The following is a 22,948-nucleotide window of genomic DNA, read 5'->3' on the forward strand; positions in this document are numbered from 1 at the left end:
ATTATTTTTGGCTGTGCTGTAGTCTGTGCGTTGAAACTTCATCGTAAGTGACAAGGAAATTTTGGACTGAAATTTGAGAGTAAATAATAAAGTACCACAACCACAATGCCAGACTACTTGGGAGATGATATGCGTAAAATCAAAAAGGAAGAGCAGGAGGAAGAAAAAGAAATAAAAGGTAATATAAAGATAATACTGCCGAAAATGTAAGGTGCCTTACGTCATTTTTTTCAAACTAATATGGGTATGAATGAAGATGACCGGACCCCTCTCCGATTTTCTTCATATTTGGCATACTTACTAAGTGAGGCCTGCTAATGACGAATCTGAAGTTAAAATTTGTCGGAAACGTCTAGAAATTGCAAAATAATTGCGAACCATTAACGCTACTCCCACGAGCCATTGGCGCTAGCCCATGGAACCATTGACGGTAAGATTCTACTTTACGTCCGTTTCCTAAGGAATACGTGTCATATGTCGTTGGAAATCTTATTGTATAAGGAATTCAACAACGTAAATCCCAAAGCGAGGAAAAATTACCTGGAGGAGGAAATGGATAAAAACCGATGTTGTCCGGATATGCGTAATTGAACGTACTAAGGAATTTTTTTGGGTAAATGTCTGTTATATCGGAGACACTTTTCTTCAAATTTACAGGAGAAACTACTTACAGAAATGCGTTTCTGTTGCATTTATCAAACTTCGTGGGGGTATTTTGTCACTATGGAATGCTGTACAACAGAAAATAAGCACTTGTGATGTAATAAAGTAGCCTTTTGTGCGAAGCGACAACATTATACCGTTGTTTCCATTATAAACCTGCAGATGGCGCGAGGGTCGAAAGTCACGCGAGAGGAAGAAGTGTTTCCAAACATGCCTTTTTTTTACCAGAATTTTTTTAATTTTTATTTTAACTATGCTTACCTAACCTAGCCCAACCTAACCTAACCTTGCCGGAAATGGTTCGTGGGGCTAACGTCAATGGTTTTTGGGGCTATCGTGAATGGTTTTTGGGGCTATCGGAAATGGTTTTTGGAGCTATCCGTCAATGGTTTGTGATGACATAATGAACACGAAAGTAGGTATTTTTCGGTTAAGATGGTTGGAACACTGCATGCCCACTCCAAATCGACAAAACACAAGCACGACGCGTGATGATCCACAGCTGTGCGCGAAATATTCTATGTTCCGCAACGGAAGAAAGGACCCAAAATAATTACTCGTAATGTGAAAAATTGAAGTTATTTTCGTGTACAAAGCATAATGGCACCTTGAAATAGGTTCCGCAATACACAATTGGTAAGTACGACCCATTTGAAACTGAAAATATGCGTTAGAAATGTGTCTCCGATATAACAGACAATTACCATTTTTTGATGATGAAGCACATATTTAGGGGTGAAATGAGTGCTAATGGAACCTAACCTAACCTCATAGGCATACCTCGTCCCCGTGAATGGTTCGGGGGGCTATCGTGAATGGTTCGTGGGGCTACCAGTGCATGGTTTTTGGAGCTAACGTGAATGGTTTGTGGGGCTATCGTGAATGGTTCGTGGGGCTACCTGTGAATGGTTAGTGTGGCTGCACACACATTCACAATGCGGACACAAAGACGAGCCTGCAGTGTTGTTAATTCCCATCAGTTACCACCAAAAGACAATAAGGATGTAAAGTAGAATCTAGCCCAAAATAATTGCGAACCATTGATGCCAGCCCCACGAACCATTGACGTGTGGTTAGGTTAGGTAAACAGTTAAAATTTGGTGTCGTGGTAGTATCAGGAATATATATATTTGCTTGTGAAACAAAAAATTTCGCGAAAATCGACAGTTTCCATTCCGAAAACTAACGCCTTATTTTGCAATTTCTATACGTTTCCGACAACTTTTAACGGTAAAAATGTCATAGCCTGGAAATGGATTTCTTCAAATTTACAGGAGGAAGTACTTACGGAATTGAGTTTCTGTGTAATTTCGGAAGGTCCTAGAAGTATATTCTGGCATTTTTCAATGTATTTGGCTGCTAAATCATGTATTTTTCAATAATAATGTCCTTCCGATGCACGAAAGCTGTTGCTTGCATTTCCATCCATGTACTTGAACCGGATGTTGCGAGCATCTGATGACGTAATCTCCGGTAAGTGTTTCCAAACACACAGTGAAAAAACTGTGTAAACTAAAGCAACCTAACCTAACCTTACCATGATGGTGCATGGGGCTATCGTGAATGGTTTTTGGGGCTATTCGTGGATGGTTATATGATCCAGAATGGTTTTTGGGGCTATTCGTGGATGGTCATACTATCCCGAATGGTTTTTGGGGCTATGCGGGAATGGGTTTCGGGGGTATGCGGGAATTTTTCTGTTAAGAAGGTTGAAACACTGCCTTGCCGTTTGAAACACATCATATCGACAACGTTAGTCAAGATTTGCCCGCCATTTTGCATGTTCATGAAGCGAGAAAAGAACGAACAATAATTACTCGATATGTTGACAATAGATACTAATTTCGTTAAAAAAAAGCTAAATCCCTTTTTAAACAATCTTTCACAATGCAGAATAGGTAAGTACGAATACCAAGAATTACAGAATAAACAAGTTACAGACATTTTCCGGCTGTGATAGTTTTACCCTTTTAACTTCAGATTCGTGATTAGGAGGCCTCAATTAGTGAGTATGCCTAATATGAAGAAAATCGGAGAGGGTACAGGTCATCTTAGTCGTTCCCTGATTTGGATGTCCGATTTTTTTATAGGGGTTTCTCTATAGAAAAGCTATTCAAATTAGGAAATTATCAAATGCGATGTGTGAAAAAATTATTAGCCCTTTACATTTTTCCACAAGCAGATTAGGCAAAGTAGAAGTTGTGCTCGTGACATTTTTTCATGTGAAAAATAATTCTGTCTGTGAATGGGTAATGCCACAAAGTTCGGTTACCTTGGTACTTCCACGCTCACATTCGTTTCATTCTCGTACAAACATGCATTTTTTTTCCCAGCCCGAAAAAAATATCCTAACAATAGTTGCAACGTAGTAGTGCAAATTTTTATATATTTACTTTCTGGAAAGAAGTTTTGCCACAACTTTGTGATTCACAACCCCAGAATTGTGTTATATAGGATTCAGAGATTATTTCACACTTATCACACAACTTTGAAGTTAATGCTTTCTCTATCTTCGAAGGGCCGGACCCTGTGGCCGACTGGTTAGCATATCGTGCTGTGACACCAAGGGTCCCGGGTTCCGCTCGGGCTTGGTTGTTTGTGAATGTCCATTCATCAATTTTATCACTCATTCCCATCTTTGCAAATTAGCCAAGAGGCACAAAACATGAAGTAAATTAAACTAAATCAATCAATCTATCCTCGAAGGCACATTTCAAAAATAGCTCAAACCCTCTGCTGTTTATTTTATTCTTCAGGATGATTGAGAAGTCTCCATGCATACTCAGTACACTCACTATTCTTTCTTTCAGGTAATATGTGTGATTGTATACACAAATTTGTTTTCCTTTGTAAGTTGAGCGGGTCAACTTATTGACATGTACATCCTTTTCTTCTCTTCTTTTTTAATAACCTTTTTTCCTTCGGGAACAGTGTCACAGCAAAGGGGACCATATTGAACTATATGTATGCAGACTTTTGAATCGTCCTGTATTTATATATGCCATATCTATTAAAGGAACTAAGATACTCTACTCCTCTATGATGCAACTTTGGTTCTATCCCAGGGCTTCTTTGTGGTGTTCTGGTATTGTTACAAGGGTAACGGTTCAGATTGTTTTACGATTATTTTTTTTTCAAATTCTCCTAGCAGGAAGACTAATTGTCGTAGAATTTTGGCAATAATTTTCACACAAAATTTAAACCTTCCTTAAAGTAATTAGCACTGTTTAGATTTTGAAAAGAGATACTTATGTTGAAAAAATGAACTTAACAATTACCTTAAGCAAGCATGCACGCTTCCCATAGACAATGTCTTTTCGGTAACGGTTCCGATTGTTTTATGATTTCTCCTTCCACAAAGACTAATTATCGTAGAATTTTGAAAATTATTGTTACACGAAATTTGAACCTTCCTTAAAGTAATGAGCACTGTTTGGACTCAAAAAAAGTTATTTATGTTGAAAAAAACAACTTGAAAATTACCATACGCACTTCTCATGGACAAGATATTCTCCGACGACAAGGTACAGTAAATATCGTAGAAGCGTGGGAATGAATGTAGAAGTAAATCGGAACCTTAGTAGAATGCATTTAGATACTTTATTTTAATGCTAAGGGAACCAAACCTAACCTGCCTAACCTAACGACAAAAGCATATATTGAACAAATCCTTAAGTAATCGCTAAAACTCCACAGTATGTGTTAACAGACCTACATCGAAATCGAACCATGTAAAAATTGCATTCGTAGCATGATGAAATTGCAACAAAACAAAAGGAACTTGGGCCGTTACGAGTACCTCTAAATTTATTAGAGAAATGTTCTTGTAAATGATTCTAATCTAATTGCATCTTTTTTCATGTTTAGGTTGCACAATAAACACTTCTCTCCCTTGATTTGTACAATATCTAAAAATATCAATTTTTTCAACTGCAATAGAATCAGAATTTTATCATGAATTGAATATATAGAAAAAATGTTCTAATATTTTATTTTTTTCTTTCCCATTTCAGCCTTGGATGAAGGAGATATTGCACTTCTTAAAACTTACGTAAGTGAAAATTTAGTTTAACTTGCTTAAACTTGCTCATTTTGCATTTCATTGTACCATTAATAATTTATTTGCAAAAATACTTTTTTGTATACCATGTAAATGCACACACAAAGATTATTAATTCATGTGAATGTGTGTTAGTGTATAAAAGATTGCTGTTTTCTTTGTTTCCACCTTGAACATCATCTTTAACCTAACTGGAACTGTTATTAAATAAGTCAATGTGGAAGAAACATCATTTGAATTTGTGGTAAAAATATTATTTATTGCAAAATTGTTTCCACTAATTATTTAATCTTATTACAGGGACAAGGTCAATATAGTGCTATGATAAAGACACGAGAGGATGAGATCCAAGGTGTGTTGAAAAGAGTCAATGAGCTGACAGGAATTAAAGAGTCTGACACCGGATTGGCTCCTCCTGCATTGTGGGATCTGGCAGCAGACAAGCAAACCCTTCAAAATGAACAACCTCTTCAGGTACGGACAAAATCTCTGAATTTCATTAGCAACCATTTTTAGTAAGTCAGAGTTCTTACCAGTCTGAACCAATGCAGTTACTCGCATTGATACTTGAACAATATAGCAAGTTAAAGTGTTTTGATTTGAACGTAAAACCTTTGCAATTATTGCATGTAAATATATCAGTTTGGCGGTTATGCGGAGATAGGTAATTAACTCTGATACACTTACTAATTCATTTTTCCGCAATAGTTTTTTTCAGCGATTGATTTCGCCACTCGTCTGGTGGTTTCATCAGGCGTGAACTGTCTTGCTGCGGTTCCTTCTTCCACTAGCGCCACCACAAACCCAAGCGGAAGAAGAAAGAACCACGCTGCCCACAGCAAGGCAGTTCACGCCTGATGAAACCACTAGACGAGTGGCGAAATTGAACGCTGAAAAAAAACTTTTGTGGAAAAATGAATAGTAAGTGTATCAGAGTTAATTTTGCAATTATGCCATAACTCACCGTAGTTTTTGCACTTAAATGAATAAACAAATTGAAAAGCTGAATCAAATGCTTTCTTGATGATACCGTTGATTTGATGGTTGTACGTTTCTTGCACCTAACAAATATGCTCGTTTGAGTTCAGTCCCCCATCACTGGCAAAAATAAATTTGTTCACATATAGTTTTTGCTTTCCCTAAACATAGTGATATAATAAGTAAAAGTCGAGGTACTAGACAGGAAATACAGCCCAATTAATATTTTAAGCTAGAATGAAGATGCCTCACACATGTATATTCCAATCATAAGATATTTTTTTTATTATTATTTTTTTTGCTATGTATTTTATTTTCCAGGTTGCAAGATGCACAAAAATTATTAATGCTGATTCTGATGATCCGAAGTATATAATTAACGTTAAGCAGTTTGCAAAGTTTGTTGTTGACTTAGCAGATTCTGTAGCACCAACTGATATAGAGGAAGGAATGAGAGTTGGGTAAGTGTTGGCGAAACGTTCTTTCTATGTTACAAATGTTGATAATGAAAGTCCTTGCCATTTAATGTTGCAGCCTTGTAATAATGATAATTGGTGAAATTCAAAAGTAAGACTTCCAAATATTTATGGAATATGGTTTATGGTATTGTATTAATTTAAGTTACAATACACGCTAACATCTTTCCAAGATCAAGGTATATCGTAAAGAAATGTAAGAAAGTTGATTGTCTTGTAGATGCAACTACCGCGTGAGGCACCTAAAAGTACCACATGAAATAGTGAAGAAACCAGAAACAGTAGCGATGTGAGGTTTGCGGGAAACAATAATATCAAATGGGGCTCGTAAATCGGAGGTATGGGGTGGGTCGAAAAATATCGACAAATGGGGCATCTGGAGCAAAGTCATATTTTTTTTTAATGGAACGATATACAATAACATGCATAATATAAAAGAGCACACACAGAGAAACACAACGCCGTTGGTCTCATGCATCTACTGCACATAGGAACGAAGATATGGCCATGTGAAAATATGTAAACAAACTAACAAGTGGCCCACTTGACCGTCAGTACCACGGCATGTACAAGTATGAGATGTCGGAAGCCATTGGACAAGATGAAGACAGAACGTGTTAAAGGAAGAAAAAATACAGCGGACATCGTCAGCACCATGTATTTGACAGTGTTACAGCATAATGAAAATAACCATGACAGTATGTCGAAGAACCACTGCGTAAGAAGCGAAAACCTGTCAAAGTGTGTGTTCAAAGTGGTGGCCGTCAGCTGCGATACAGGCAACGAGGCGCCCACGCAAAGATCGTTGCACAGAATGTAGCATCTCGTAGGGAATGTCCCTACAGGCCGCAGTAATGCAGTGTTGCATATCCTCTGGAGTTGTTGGCACCAGTGTTGCCACAATCTGTAAGCACAATTTCCCTTTCCAAGGGGTAAAATTTCCCTTTTTCGCCCATTTTTTCCCTTCATCTAAGAATAATAATAATAATTATTATTATTATTAATAATAATAATAATAATAATTAAATATTGTCGTTGACCCATGTTCGTATGTATGTATAAAATGTTAATCAATTTAACTTTTAAATGCTAGTAAGCCAGGGGTACCGGGTTCGAATCCCGGCCGGGGCATGTCTGTTTGTGAGTGTCCATTCATAAATTTCATCATATCATTACTTATCCCCATATTTGCAATTAGCCAAAAGTGGCAGAAAAGCGAAGTAAAATAAACCAAATCAATAAACAATAAAATCAATAACTTTTAAATGTTTTTTTCGGAAGATTTAGATTTTATTTCTAAACCACGCTAAATTTTTATAGTTGGCAACTGAAGATGTTCATCAGTAAAAAGCAAGACACACAAACAGAGATTGGATTTAGGGAGGCCAATGCCCCTTGTCTTCATCGCACCATCAGAAGAAAATTAAAAATATTCTACGCAAAATGCTGTTCTAGTAAGGCGCACATATGAAGAGTTTGTGTGGAAAATCACATTTTTGCCTTTCCATAAAAATGTTAAGTTCGGCGCATGGATATACGCGTTTCATTAAAAAAGATATATAGTACATACCTGAGCAAATGTTCTATTCTGGTAAATTTCATATATTAGGTGGAAACTTCTAAAACACAGCAAGTTTTTTATTAAAATTTAATCCATTGTTGGTTACTTCTTGCCACTCTGCACGGAATTTTTTAACTTGTCTCTGTGGTGTTTTTTCATCTTCCGATAATTCTCCACGACATTTTCTAATATATTCTGGAGTTGCAGATAGTTTCCTTTGCTTCCCTTGTTCGAATTTCCCTTTTCCCTTTTCACTTAAAATTAGCTCCAAATTTCCCTTCAAGAAGGGAAATTTCCCTTCATGTGGCAACACTGGTTGGCACATCCTGGTAGACAATGTCCTTCAGCTTTCCCCACAGGAAAAAGTCTAACGGTGTCAAATCTGGGGAACGAGCCGGCCATTTGACAGGCCCTCCACGTCCAATCCAACGATTTGGAAATGTATTTTCCACACATGCTGTAGCGCATCTTGCACTGTGAGCTGGGCACCCGTCATGTTGGTACCACATTTCCCTCCTTGTCTGAAGTGGTATGTCCTCCAATAGTACAGGCAGTTCATGTTGTAAAAACTGTATGTATCGGTCAGCATTCAGTGTCCCTTGTATAAAAAAAGGGCCAATGAGATGTTCAGCCACTATACCACACTGCACGTTCACACTCCATGGGCGCTGGCGTTCCACTTGGCGAAGCCAATGGATTTGTCACCGACCAATAGTGCATGTTCCTTAGGTTGACATTTCCATGATTGGTAAAAGTTGCCTCGTCAGTGAAGAGGATACGTGACAAATCGGGTGTGTCGTGTCGTAACATCCATGTGCAAAACCGAACACGGTCCACAAAATCATTCCCGTGAAGTTCCTGACGGAGGGAGATATGATATGGGTGAAACTTGTGTGTGTGCAGAATGCGCAATACATTTCACTGACTCATCCCAGCATCCCTGGCAATTTTACGGGAGCTAACGTGTGGATTCACAGCAACAGCGGCAAGAACATTTGTTGCACCTGCCTCACCTGTAGTTGGCTTGTTCCGCACACGTGCTCGTGGTGTTACACTTACGATGTCTCTTAATTTAATAAATAACTTACCAAACAGACGTCGAGATGGCTTCTGTCCAGATATCTCTCTGCATACACACGGTAGGCTTCTGAGGCATTCTTTCGGCATTCCCCATAAATCAGGATCATGTCCGCTTTTTCTATGTTTGTGAACACCATAATCTTCGCTCTTACCACTACGACTGCTTGCTATGAACTAACACGATCTCGTGGACCTGCTATCAAAACTTGCTCTGCGTAAAGGCAGTTCTGTCAGACACCTGAGAAGTCTTACATGCCGTGGTACTGACGGTCAAGTGGGCCACTTGTTAGTTTGTTTTTACATATTTTCACATGGCCATATCTATGTGCAGTAGATGCATGAGACCAACGGCGTTGTGTTTCTCTGCGTGTGCTCTTTTATATTATGCATGTTATTGTATATCGTTCCATTAAAAAAAATATGACTGCTCCAGATGCCCCATTTGTCGATATTTTTCGACCCACCCCATACCTCCGATTTACGAGCCCCATTTGATGTTATTGTTTCCCGCAAACCTCACATCGCTACTGTTTCTGGTTTCTTCGCTATTTCATGTGGTACTTTTAGGTGCCTCACGCGGTATACATTTATTGTGCACCGACATTGTGTGAACAAACATCCAATTTTGAATATATATTTTTTAATTGTCTGCTTCCACAGTGGACTATGATTTACACAAATAATGGCCTGTGTGTGTGTGTGTAATTCAAAGTTCACAAAAATTATTTTAACATTGTAATTGTTGCTCTGTGAATGTATGCATATTTGTTACGAGTAAATTTTACTTGATTTCATCATCAAGTTACAGTTCAACCTTGCTTATACTTGTTCAGGAGACCGGAGTAAATTTTACTTAAAATTTTGCTTTACTGGGACCAAAAAAATAAAATTTATCAAAAAAAAAAAATTTCACTGCTTATATTCATAGACATAAGTTGGCAGGGACCACTTACCCCCTCCATAAATTTTCAGGTTTATTAAAATTTACCAGCTTAAGGTTACTTGGTATTTTAGTATTATATGGACTACCTCATTGCATTGCTCAAGTGATTTATTGCTTTCTGTAATTGTGTAATTGACATTCATTATGATAAGTACCTAACCTAATCAAATACAGTGTTCCTGTTATGTCCATAAGTGTTCCTTTTGCTTCCACAGAAAACAGGTAGTCTGTATAATACTAAAGTACCGGTTACTTTTGTTAACCTCCTGGGTCCTGAAGAGCAAAACAATCTTGGACCCTATATTTATTGGATAGAAAAGAAACTGATTCTGCCCCTGCCAAAGTTAGGTCCCAATTTATGCCCATGCCTGTATTCTAACAGTCATACAGTTCCCAAGTAACGTTCAAGTACTAGAGACTTCAGGTACGCACATTGGCCAGGAACTGTAAGATCGTTTTTTGCTTTTTCCTAGTAAAGTTCTTATTTAGGATGTGCTATTTTTTTTTAAATGTGAAAAATTACTATTCTTGAGTTTTACCTTACAGGGTGGATCGAAATAAATACCAAATCCATATTCCATTGCCCCCGAAAATTGATCCTACAGTGACTATGATGCAGGTGGAAGAAAAGCCCGATGTGACATACGGAGACATTGGTGGATGCAAGGAGCAGATCGAGAAGCTGAGAGAAGTCGTGGAGACTCCCCTCCTTCATGTAAGTGAAATTTGTATTGTCTGAAACAACATTCAGCACTACCTACTGTAGCAGAGTGTCTAATGCTGTTGCCTTGCAATCAAGGATTTTTTTTTGTTTTTACCTTCTTTTTTGTCACGCTTGTGCATGCTTGAATTCCAGCAGGACGGTGCTCCTTTTCTCCATGTCTCGAAATGCTCTGATACAAATTGAGTAATTATGGGAACCTGCAATTTCACTTTTGTAGTGTTTTTTAAAAGTATTATTACTAGAGAAATCCAACCTGGTAATTTGTATTTGCACCTGTTGATATGTACATGTTATATGCACATTGCACAGTGACACAGCGAAAACACACATGGTTTCATGTTGGCTGTCTGAACTATTCCATGCATAATATGCACCACAGTTTTTGGGGGCAAACATTTTTGAAAAAAAGTACACATTGTACATGAGTAAATACGGTATTAAATCTGAGCACAAAGTGGACTAAAAGTAGGGTGACCGTACGTCCCGTTTTGACCGGGACAGTCCCATTTCAGAGGCATGTTCCAGTCATCCTGACCATATTACTAACAATTCACTATTTGTCAAGTTTTAAAAAAGTCTAGGATTTATCATGAAAACAAGTCTAAATGTGCTTTCATGCTAAGAAAGATGTTTTGTATGTGTTCCGTTATTTCAAGAGCACTGAATAAGCATGCAGTTTCTTTACGGAAGTGAAACAAGAATTTAAAGTTCCTCTGTATTGACACAAACTCAAAAGAAAAATCTAAAGTGTAAATCAAAAATCCTGAGACCTTCTGTAAACAAACGGTCTCACCGATTCGATGTATCACTCCGCGTCAGCTGATTCATGACCACAATCATCTGCTGTTACTCTCATAGTTCGCCGCACTTATTCATTTTATGTAAGAGCCTCTGAATGTGAGAACTTGCTCTCAAAACATCAGACGAATATGCAGCCGCATACATTGTTACTCTCCCGATCATTCTATCTTTCATAACCCTTAAAACTGCAGACAGTGACACACCACTGCACTGGGATACGAACTTAACCACTTCATTTACTGGTTTCTCAGGAAACCACTGACAGAACGTTACATAAATATTGAGTAGAATCTGTTTCTCACCCCTTTTCAAAGGCTGTCCTTGCTGGTGTTTTGAAAACAAGCTCGGAGAACACGGAGACATTCCCGCACGCATAGAACTCTTGCATGTTATTTTTCTAAGGATAAGTCAGGCAATATTACTAAGTTGCACTACTTCCTTGCTGTTCACATGATTATTTTTAGAAAATAACCAATGTTATAGAATATCATTATGTACACGAATCTCTAAGCTCATTGAAAGTTACAATGCATATTACTACAAAATGTTCACACTTATCTTGCCTTGCCATGTCACCAAGTTATTTTACGAAGTGCACTATATTTGGCGGAACAAAAATCGTTATTAGGATGCTTGTCAAAGTTTCCAACCGCAATAAATTTACGAACTTTTTGTCTTGTTTTGATCATCATCATCATCAATATATTTATTGGACTTACAGCAATGCATATGGCTGTTTATGCCCATTATATATTTTATTTACACAAGATACAATATACATAAAATCTACAAACAAATTTCAAATACACTCCTATCTATATCATCCTTAGAAATATACATTACCATGTTATATCATTTTGTCTAAAAAAATGCAAGTAAAATATATTTAATTCACATGCAAGAAAGAAGCCAAATTTATGGGAAATGATTACTGGTGCAAAGAGTTAACCATAAAGGTGAAGCAATAAGTAAAAAAAGAAAGAGCATTGGGTTTAAAGTGAGACGTCATTTGCGGCAGCGTATCCCATACTACAAATTGGCCATTGTTTTACCTTACGTAATGAATCCTGTAACAACGCTGGATTTTCATGTGGATTATTTTACTTCTATGAGTTTGCAATGCTTTCTGCATGCAGGTGGTTTTGTTTACAGAAGGTCTCAGGGTTTGTGATTTGAACTTTAGAGTTGTGCGTCTGATGTGGAATACGGTTTCGGGGAGATTTATCAACGATTGATGAAGATTAAAGCTGCTCTCAAGAAGATTGGTTCTTCTGATAAATACTACAACTTCTGGCATTCCTCAACTTCGCCATAAAAGTCGATCAGAAAGGATGAGAAACGTCCTATAAGTCATAAAAAAGTGTTCCCCTGTGCTTAGCACCACGCCATGAAGGCGTATAGGGGGTGTGGGGGTAACACCCCACACTTTCTTGATCCCCTCGTGAGTGGGGGTGATGTGATCAGCATCACGCCCCTGACTACCTTTACTCCCCAGGGTTTCTCCCAGGTACCCATGTCATTCGATGCTGGGTGGGCACCGGGGCCGCTTCCAACGTTAGAAAAGTTCCCGGATTTGAACCAGCCACTACCTTTTGACAATGGAGGATCATATTTCATTTATCGTTTTCCACGAATCTGTTTTAAGAAATTTTCAATTAATTTCGGTAGCCACTGCCACCATCCTCGTTGGAATTCATTGTGTCGTTGCTTGGCACGTTTCTGCTGTTTCTTCCTAAATCGCCGCTAGGCTGTTGTTGCCTGTATGTCTGCATATGTGTTGTCTGCTGTTCACCGGTGCTAATTGCTGCAGTAAAGAAAGCCAGGTGTGGTGCGCCGGACCGCTATCTATGTTCAGTTCATGGTTGTAGTGCATGATGGTGTGTGTTTCTTTGATTTTTGTGTCTATGAGTGTGTGTGCTTTGTATTTGACATGTACTTTTTCGATTTTATGGTTGTGGAATTTGATATACTTATCAAGTCCAGTGGTGGATTGGGCCATTTTTGCATTTGATAAGGTGCTGCTGAATTCTCTCACTGATGCACTCGCATTCATCATCATAGACACCTGGGTTGTTGAGGGGGGAGAGGAAGTATTGTTTATGTTTGTTTAGTTGATCAGCTATTTTGGAGGTTGGTTTGTGTGCTACTTGAATGTTATAGGGGCGGAGGGCTTTGGTAAGGCAGTTGGATGATAGGGGAATGTAAACCACTTACTTTTGCTACTGGGATCTGGTTGCATTGATGGAGCAGGTTGTCTGACCTGGATTTCAGCTTTGCTGCACCATGTTGAGAGTTGACATTCAGTATATCCATGTTTTAGTGCCAGTTCTGTGATTGTTGCTATCTCGTCCCTCAGCTTCTCTGGAACAGTAGGAGAAGACTCTTCAGAAGAAGTTTACCCATACGTTGGCCTTTTGCTTGGGTGGATGGTTGGATAGTGTATGGATATATTGGTTGCCTGCATCTGGTTTTCTGAAAACTGTGGTTGTGAATTTGTTGCCCCCGCGGCTGATGGTAAGGTACAAGAAATTGATTTTGCCCTGCTTTTCATGTTCTGTGGTGAATGCTATCTAGTTTTTCAAGAACAGGTTGAGATGTTCCTATCTCACGAGTGGTAGTATGGATTTGAGCCCGTTCCTTTGTTTTTCACATGTGTGTGATAGTCGGCGAATTTCTGTATGTTTGCCAGATATGACGGCTGATAGAGCACGTTTTTGTGCATTATGGATAACTTTTTTAATTTTGTAGTTGTTCACATGCAATTTCCACGGGATAAGCTTAGGAAAAACATCACACTGTTTGCAAGCTTTTAGGAATTTTATGTCTAACTGGCAGGCAAGTAATTTACGTTCTTTTCGTTCATATTCCCTTAATTCCTTTACATACAAAGATTCTGAATTCATACTATGGGAATGAGAGACGCGGTGATAGATAATTCAGGTTCTCATATTTTCCGCGAAGCTGTTTTAAGAAATTTTCTATTGATTTCGGTAGCCACTGCCACCATCCTCGTTGGAATTCGTTGTCCTTGCTTGGCACGTTTCTGCTCTGTTTCTTTCTAAATCGCCGCTAGGTGTGCTGTCATCGCCTGTATGTCTGAGTGTGTGGCGTATTGGGCCTAACAGATTCTTCAGGAAAGAGGAGTGGGGTAGTAAACTGATCTCCTTGGGATGTCCTGTTTTTGGGGGTCACCCTAACTAAAAGCTACCTAGAATTACTAGGTTTACTAGAATTACAACAATACATAGTTTAGATATAATGATATAATTCTTTCCATTATTTCATTGTCACAGTAATATTATCTCAAAATTTTCAGATTTAATTAAAAGATTCAGTTTCTACAATAGCATAGGAAAAAGGTATAAACAAATTGTAGGTCATATGGTGGTCCAGTCGGTAGGACATCTAACTGTCGTGTGGGAGCCCTGGGTTCGATTTACAGGATGGGTGATACCAGGTGGAAATTCTTCCAGCAGGGTTGTAGTAGTTCTGAGGTTCACTCAGCCTCTAATAAGTGTTTACCAGGGGAGAGTAAAGGTGGCTGGATGGCCTCTCCGATGGTGCAGTGGTAATGTTGCTACCTTATAATCAAGGGGTCCCAGGTTTGATACCTGGTGGAAGCACATTGCACAGTGCACCCCTCATTAAACTGTAGGTCCAGTTCCGATTGGCCTATCTGTGCATGAAGTGGACTTAAAAAAATAAAATAAAGGTGGCTGGAGTATGGTGCTTCACAGCATTTGCAATGTATAGGGGGTAGCTTTAACTTTATGGGTTGACGACATTGTATTCACTCCTGTGTTTGTCACGATTGTTAATTAGTATGAGATTATATAATTGATTGTTCATTCTGTGTATATGTTATTGGTTAATGTATGTCATTGTATAGTGTTTCTTTTGAATAAGACTTTTTTATTATTTATTTACAGCCTGAGAGGTTTGTGAACCTGGGTATTGAACCACCCAAAGGTGTGTTGCTGTTTGGCCCACCTGGAACTGGGAAGACTTTGTGTGCGAGGGCAGTGGCCAATAGGACTGATGCTTGTTTCATTCGTGTGATTGGTTCTGAATTGGTGCAGAAATATGTTGGAGAGGTAAATATGCTTCATGTGGATATTTCAACTGAATCATCATCTGAAATATGCTCATTTGGAAATATCTTGTAACCAACAAATAATGTGTCCCATGTGGACATATTGTAATTTGATGGCATTTGATTTAGTCTATGAAATATATTTTGCCCATCCTTTAAATGCTCTAGTTTGATTTCTAGTTTTTGTTGTTTGTTGCACAAATTTGTTTCAGTTGATAGTTAAACAAAAAGAATGTGAAATGTTAAAAACAAGTACCTATGGTAGTAATATCTGAAATATATTTTGATGGAATGTTAGTGGCTTGTTTCTCTGTCAATATACATACAGATAAATGACAATGATTGTGTCACCACTGCATTGTGTTTACAGTTATCAAAATCAGTCATGTTATATTGCATTTTTTATTTAGCACTGCTTTTCCAATTTTTTAAAAAATTGCTTCATTACAGATGAATGAAAATTATATAAAGGGTGTTGCAAACAAGAAAAGATAAAAGGTAACTGAACATTGTGTGTTTTGGATACTTTGTTACCTTTTTATTGCAACACCCTGTATAATAATAGATGCAAGATCAAACACAACCTGCAATCTGTGGTATCCATTAGTGCAAGTGCATACATATACCATGACTTGTGTTTTAATTTGCATGGGGTGAATTTTCACTTTCAGTTGGTGTTATCAGAAAATTTGTGTGTAATACAAAGGCATTTTAAATCGAAGCAACTCTCCCCCTTCCTAAAAATAAGCCTATGATTGTATGTAATTAAAAACTCACACTTGTTATTTAAACACTGTAAGGTTTACGTAAATGCTTATGTGTAGCAAGGATAGACATTATCGAATACATTGGAAGAACCCTAATAGAAATTAATGGATACCTACTAGGTCTGAATTGATATCACTTTGAACCAATACTGATAACTTTAGCAGTTCCCATTGATACTGATACATTAAAATTCAGTATAATTATAAATTTTAATCTATAAGTTTTTCCAGTGGAAATGCATCATATCAATCTACCAGGATTTCATTTCAAATTACAGGGTGTCCCCAAATGAAGTATACAATTTTGGATCCTAATAAAAAATAAAACTACGAGAAAGAATCAAGAAATTGTTTCTACAATACATACAAACTGTGTGAACTAGCACAATGTTGCCAGTCTAAAAAGAAACCTCCACAGTTACCAACTATTTTCTCATGACAAACTATTTCCTGTATAGTGCCATTTCATTTTTATTACAATTCATTTGTGTAATTATTTAATCACAAAATTCCTTCATGACATTTTTGTAGACCCTCCAAAACACCCAGACTGGAAAGTATCAACTGGTATCGTTATCAGCTTAGCTCTAATGCAGTTGAAACTTGCATTTAGGAAAAGGTAAGGGATTCCTATGCGTATTTCTTGATCCTGATACAAGGAAATATTGCCATTTCAGGGTGCTCGTATGGTCCGTGAGCTGTTTGAAATGGCTAGAAGCAAGAAAGCCTGTCTGATCTTCTTTGATGAGATTGATGCGATTGGTGGAGCAAGGTTCGATGACGGGGCAGGTGGAGACAATGAAGTCCAGCGTACGATGTTGGAATTAATCAACCAGCTGGATGGATTTGATCCTCGTGGTAACATTAAGGTAGGTCCTATTGGTCTTCTTCGTTGGGCATGTCAAAGTCTTCATATTGGATCAGTATCAACATTTTTTGAACTCCCATGAGGAACCTGATATCAGACATGCTTATAAATAATGTTTACTATAGATGAGCATTAGTTCGGGAGTTTGTTCATGGAAAACCTTTTATTATTATGTATAATCATTAGGGCCCAGGACTTTATTCCTATAAAACTAAATTATTTATGTAATTATGTCATAAATTGGAAAATATGTCATGAAAAATTACAAATATGTCAGAAAAATGCAGAAATATTCCCAGTAAAGCCAAAAATATACACAACAGTACTCTCGAATTTCTCCCATACCCGATAGACTAGAGTAGGGGCTGTAATGTACTGAATGCTACTTTTAGTTTTGACTGATTTTTGTGAAAGGCGAAAAAGGCAAAGAAAGGAGAACGAAACTTCTTTACTTCCTGTGCAACAATGAGAGAGAGAGAACATTTTTCCTCAATAATGTTTGCATGCCTATCAATTGTCGGCGGGATAAAAAAAGTGAGGTATTATTATTGTTCTGTACTAAGAAAAGACAGCACCTTTCTTCCTCCGTTATTTCCATATCCTGCCATCGACGATATGAACTATCCGTTGTGCTAAAGCTAAAAAAAAAAAAAATAATAAACTTACCGATTATGTGCGAAAAAATTACGAAATTATACAGAAATATGTCTTATTACAACAAAATTGAAGAAATATGTTGTAAAATCGCAAAATTGGTGAAATATGTCAAAATATGCTTTGTCAAGTTTGTCTATTTCGGCTGATTTTCATCAGATATGTAAAGATCTCACCCCAATATTAGATCCAAAGCCAAATGAAAAATATGTTGTAACATAAAGTCCCGGTCCCTAATAATCATGTACTGATCCTTCTAATAGTAATATATTAAACAATGTGGTAATTTAAATTTCTTGAGAATGTAATTTCAGATGCACTGTAAGGAACATTTATAACAGAATGGTTATAGATGCTAGAATAAGGAAGTGATTATCCATCCATTGCATATATTCTGAAGCAATCTAATTTTGTTTAATAATTCCATGATTTTGCCTAATTTAAAGGAAAATTCACACTTCAGGAAGTGTTGTGTTGATAAATAGACTACAAATTTTGTGTTGAGGAATTTATTTCACATTTTGCAGTTCATTTTGTGACAAGCTGTGGTAGGAAAATTTACCTCACACACTAATAAACTTTTCACACATTTCAAAAATATGAAATAGGAAGAACATTACAGTGTATTAGTTAGCATTTCATTTTTCTGTCAAAAATGAAATGTATTTCTCTAGCTATCATTTTCATTATGAAATCTACTTTTGCTATACTATATTGGACGACAGTTAATTATAGTTCAGCCTTTTACATAATTTCCAAGATATATAGACTCAGTGCAAATGCTGATCAGGTACCTGAAGGATTGCTGGTTGAATTTCTGACACCATGGATACTATTCTTGTACAAAATATTAAAAAAACACATTGAATGATGTGGGATGTTGCTTTTCCATGGAGAAACATGTTCTCTAGTTTGCATCAAGGAAATTACAGCTTTTATCCTTAAAATGTTAATATTTTTGTCCTTGGTGAAAATACTCTTCTGAAAATAAAAATTCATATTTAAATTTTGCAGGTGCTGATGGCCACAAACAGGCCCGACACCTTAGATCCTGCCCTGATGAGACCAGGCAGACTGGACCGAAAGGTGGAATTTGGATTGCCTGATCTCGAAGGAAGAACCCACATATTCAAAATCCACGCCCGCTCAATGAGTGTCGAGAGGGACATTCGCTTTGAGCTGCTGGCCCGATTGTGCCCAAACAGTACAGGTACGCAGTCTGTTATTTTTAGATAGGTGAAACGTGTAGTATCCATGGGATGTTGGGAAAGTGGTGCACCATGGGTGCAGGAAAGTGATCCCCTCCATACTTTTTTTCAAATTAAAAGGTGGTGGTCGTACAAGTTTGAAAATTTCAGTTTTTTAAAATTTAATTGACAGATTTTAATGTTTAATGTGACATTAGATTTATTGAAGATGCGGTAACTACAAATAACAAAAATATTTAGCCTCCATTTATCCAATTCCTTGTTAATAACAATAATTGTAGGTACACATACAAATCCAAAAACAGACAGAAATTATATCAGTATTAAACCTAACACTCCTAATGAAATAAATAGTTTTTCTTGTATATATGCATTGCATTTTTTTCCTGAGAGCACAAAGACTATGTTCTAATAATAAGGATATCAAAAATGAAGAAGAAAGGCTTTTTAATATAGCAAAAGAAAATGGCTTTCACACTAACAGAATAAACCAAATAAAAAAAAAACAAGTCGCAAAAAAACTAAAGGAAAAGAGAAATACAGACAATGATGAAAAATCTGTTGAAAATAAATTTGTGTGCATTGCATTCCACAAGAGATTCTCGCATAAAATTGCAAATTTTTTTAGAAGATTTAATTTCAAAATTGTTTTTAGATCACCAAGAAGTTTGGAATGTACATTTAATGAATTCAAAATGAGAAACTCTCTACCAGATATGGAAACCACAGGAATATATAATATAAGTTGTTCATGTTCAAAGGATTATGTAGGACAAACAGCAAGGAAAATGGCAATAAGATGGCACGAACACGATTTGGACATTACAAATCTAAACCCAAGAACAGGTTTGTCAGCTCACATCATCGAAGAGAAGCATTTGATTAAAAAGTGAAGGGTTTTAAAAAGATTGACTGGAAAATAGAGTTGAATGTCTGGGAAGCTTCATTCATTGCAGAAGAACACTGAAATAAATTAAATAATGAAAATGGTAACATAGATCCAGTATGAAGTTTTCTTTTTCACAAATGGAGTAAGCCACCATCTTTAAAATTTAATGTAACAGAAAACATCAAGAATCTTTGTGAAAACAATGACGACTTTGAATTACCTGATGATATTTGGGATTCATAATTTTAAATAAAAAATAATGTGATCAAATTTTTTTATCTGAAATAAAAATAAAACAGACTGCTTCTTTTCACAATTAGGTTACTATATTACAACAATGTAACATTGACAACATCCATTATATAATGGATTCTTTTTGTTTAAAAAACTGATAACTATTGTTATAACTGTATCTTTAGTCAAGATAAAAATAAATGTCTGATGAAGGGAGCGTGTGTTCTCTGAAACGTTGCAACGAAAAATATTTTCTTATGCTTGTAATAACCGTAAACTACAAGAAAATTATAATGAAATAAAACCAATTGCATCTAAAAGAAACCCTCCATCAAAAAATATACCTTGAAAATATTCACTGTGCAGGAGCGAGAATGATATTCACGAACATCTCAGTATCCATGTAACCAGTGTTCATCCAATTCACCATATCCCAGAGCTTTTTCACAATTGTTTTTTTAACACAAAAAGTAAAAAAATATATAATAATAGAGATATGTGGACATTTTAACAGCATTAAACCTAACACCTAACTAATCAGGAATGACATGACGTGATAAATAGCACTATATGACACAAATAACCACATGAATGCATCCATTACTTCACTCAAAACAATCTTGATAATAAATACAAAATTTTCCACTTTGTCATGGTTATATGAGGGTCACCAGAACTGGGCAATCATCTCTTAAAACATAATTTTTCATGATCTTCCATGTGCACAGTAGGTGACAACCGGAAGAAAAGTTCAACCTTCCATTTGTAAAGAGCATGCCTATCTACCACTGGTTGGTAATTTTAGACACCAAAGGAGAGTTGATGATGGCTTTTTATGTTTGTTAACCCTTAGATGCAGAGGCTGATTTTCCAGGTATTTGCACTAACGCAGTGTGTTTTCAGCAGGAAATTTGAAATTCTGCAAGCTTCTAAATGAAATTTTATATTTTCGGAACTAAGACCGTTAGAGGTACAAATTATACTTCGTTTTGTTCAGTATATTTTGGGCTAGCTATAAAATTTTCCATAATCAGAAGAAGACAAAAAGGGAAAGTAACTATTTTTTTACCCCCAAGCAGTATACACCTGGACATGAATTTCCAAAAGGTACCCACATAATGCCTCGTATGTTTGCCATTGATGTGGAGAAATTTACGCACTTATTTGTAATACTTTCGGAGAAAAATAATATTTTTCAATATAGAGCAAAAAAAATTGAAGCTACAAAAAATAATTTATCATCTTGCCAATTTTTCAGACATCCAATAGTAACAATGAAATTAAACTGTACTAATTGCTAATTACATACCTCTCGACTCATGCAGATCTCAAAACATGTATCTCCGATCATTATAAAATGTACAGTATGTTAAAAATGTAACATACTACGAGAAAAAGCTGCTGTAACACCTGTGTCACGGCCCGTCCTTTAATAAGAGTTAATTTTAGATGAAGAGAGAAAGGATGGACATCACCTTAATCTTCCCATTTGGTTAATTCCGAGGGCAAATTTTAAGTTAGAGCCAATGGTCTTTTCGTTTTCTTGAAGTATTTTTGAAGCAAAATAATGTTTCAACACATATTTCTAGAATACCTCTGTGTTCTGATTGACCTCTGTGTGTAAATGGACATCAAATAAGATGATTATTAAATTGCAAAGGCAAGGAAACGTTAGAGCTCTGTAGAAATCTCCACTTTGAAAAATGCCCCAGTAGCTTCTTGCAAGTTGGGAGGATTATTTCCCTGATTATTAAAATATCTACATATTAGTAACTGTATTTATAATCACTCTAATATCTATTACTTGAGAAGGTTAGAACAGAGGGAAAAATACATTCTGTAAACAAATAAATAATGTGTAAATATATATTAAGCTACTGTGTCTCCCATGTCTAACTCCATTTTCTTTAAAATACCACTTCAGGTGCTGAAATTCGTTCTGTGTGCACAGAGGCTGGAATGTTTGCAATCAGAGCTCGGAGGAAAATAGCAACCGAGAAGGACTTCTTGGAGGCTGTTAACAAAGTCATAAAGTCGTATGCAAAATTCTCCTCAACACCCAGATACATGACTTATAATTAGAAACCTTGTTTTGCTTGCTTTGGTTTGTGTTCTCACGTTTTCCAACTGTTTTATTTAAGTAAATAAACACACAAAATGTATATTAACTTGTGTAATTATATGTAATCCTGGTAAAAATCAAGTATCGGAGTGTTATTGTGGTGCTAAGGATGAAGCAAATATGACCAAAGAACAGTCTACAAAACATGGTAAAATGGAAAGCATTAAAAAGAACTAAATAATTGTGGTAATTTGTATCAGGTGCATAATCATGTACCAGGTGGTTATAATTCAAGTGACAATGTTCAGAGTGGTACAGCACGGGCTGTAATGAGAGTAGCAGTCTGAAACTTCGTAGATATGCTAATGAAGCAATGCGCTCGCGAATTATGCAAAAAAAAAAAAAAAAAAAAGTTCCAATTCTCACCACCAGGGTAAAAAATGGCGCTGTAAGCAGTCAAAACGTGGAATTTTCCGTAACTCTGACGTCAAAGTCGGTGACATTGCCTAACCATTGCGTGAGCTCCCTGGTTGTTGTTGGTGACGCTTGTTGATTTTTCCTTTAGTAATGTTCATGTAATTCGAATAGTGGAATTGTAGCAATATTTTATTACAAAGAGTATTGTTTTCTGCGATTTTTTGTGTTTTTCCTGTAACTATACCAAGTTTTGACTGCTTACAGTGCCATTTTTGTAACCTGGTGGCGAGAATTGGAACTTTTTTTTTTTTTGCCTAATTCACGAGCGCATTGCTTCATTAGCATATCTACGAAGTTTCAGACTGCTACTCTCATTACAGCCTGTGCTGTACCACTCTGAACACCGTCACTTTAATTATAACCACCTGGTATGTTTTTTTTTTAAAGAGAAAAAACTCTGTCTCTAGGGA

The 22,948-nt window shown here is 36.6% G+C and overlaps 1 protein-coding gene across 1 annotated transcript; it reads left to right on the forward strand.

The window, feature by feature from the left end:
- Rpt1 (26S proteasome regulatory subunit Rpt1) lies at positions 1-22,161 on the forward strand. The gene is made up of 9 exons (XM_083132206.1): positions 1-178; positions 4,677-4,714; positions 5,024-5,197; positions 6,023-6,162; positions 10,308-10,476; positions 15,216-15,380; positions 16,824-17,015; positions 18,683-18,878; positions 21,924-22,161. Exons 1-9 carry the CDS (start codon positions 106-108, stop codon positions 22,079-22,081), a joined length of 1,305 nt encoding a protein of 434 aa, XP_082988332.1. The 5' UTR covers positions 1-105; the 3' UTR covers positions 22,082-22,161.
- Positions 22,162-22,948: the final 787 nt, after the last annotated feature.

This window comes from Lepisma saccharinum, chromosome 12 (genome assembly GCF_977018435.1).
Source record: "Lepisma saccharinum chromosome 12, izLepSacc3.1, whole genome shotgun sequence".
NCBI classification, from domain to species: Eukaryota; Metazoa; Arthropoda; class Insecta; order Zygentoma; family Lepismatidae; genus Lepisma; species Lepisma saccharinum.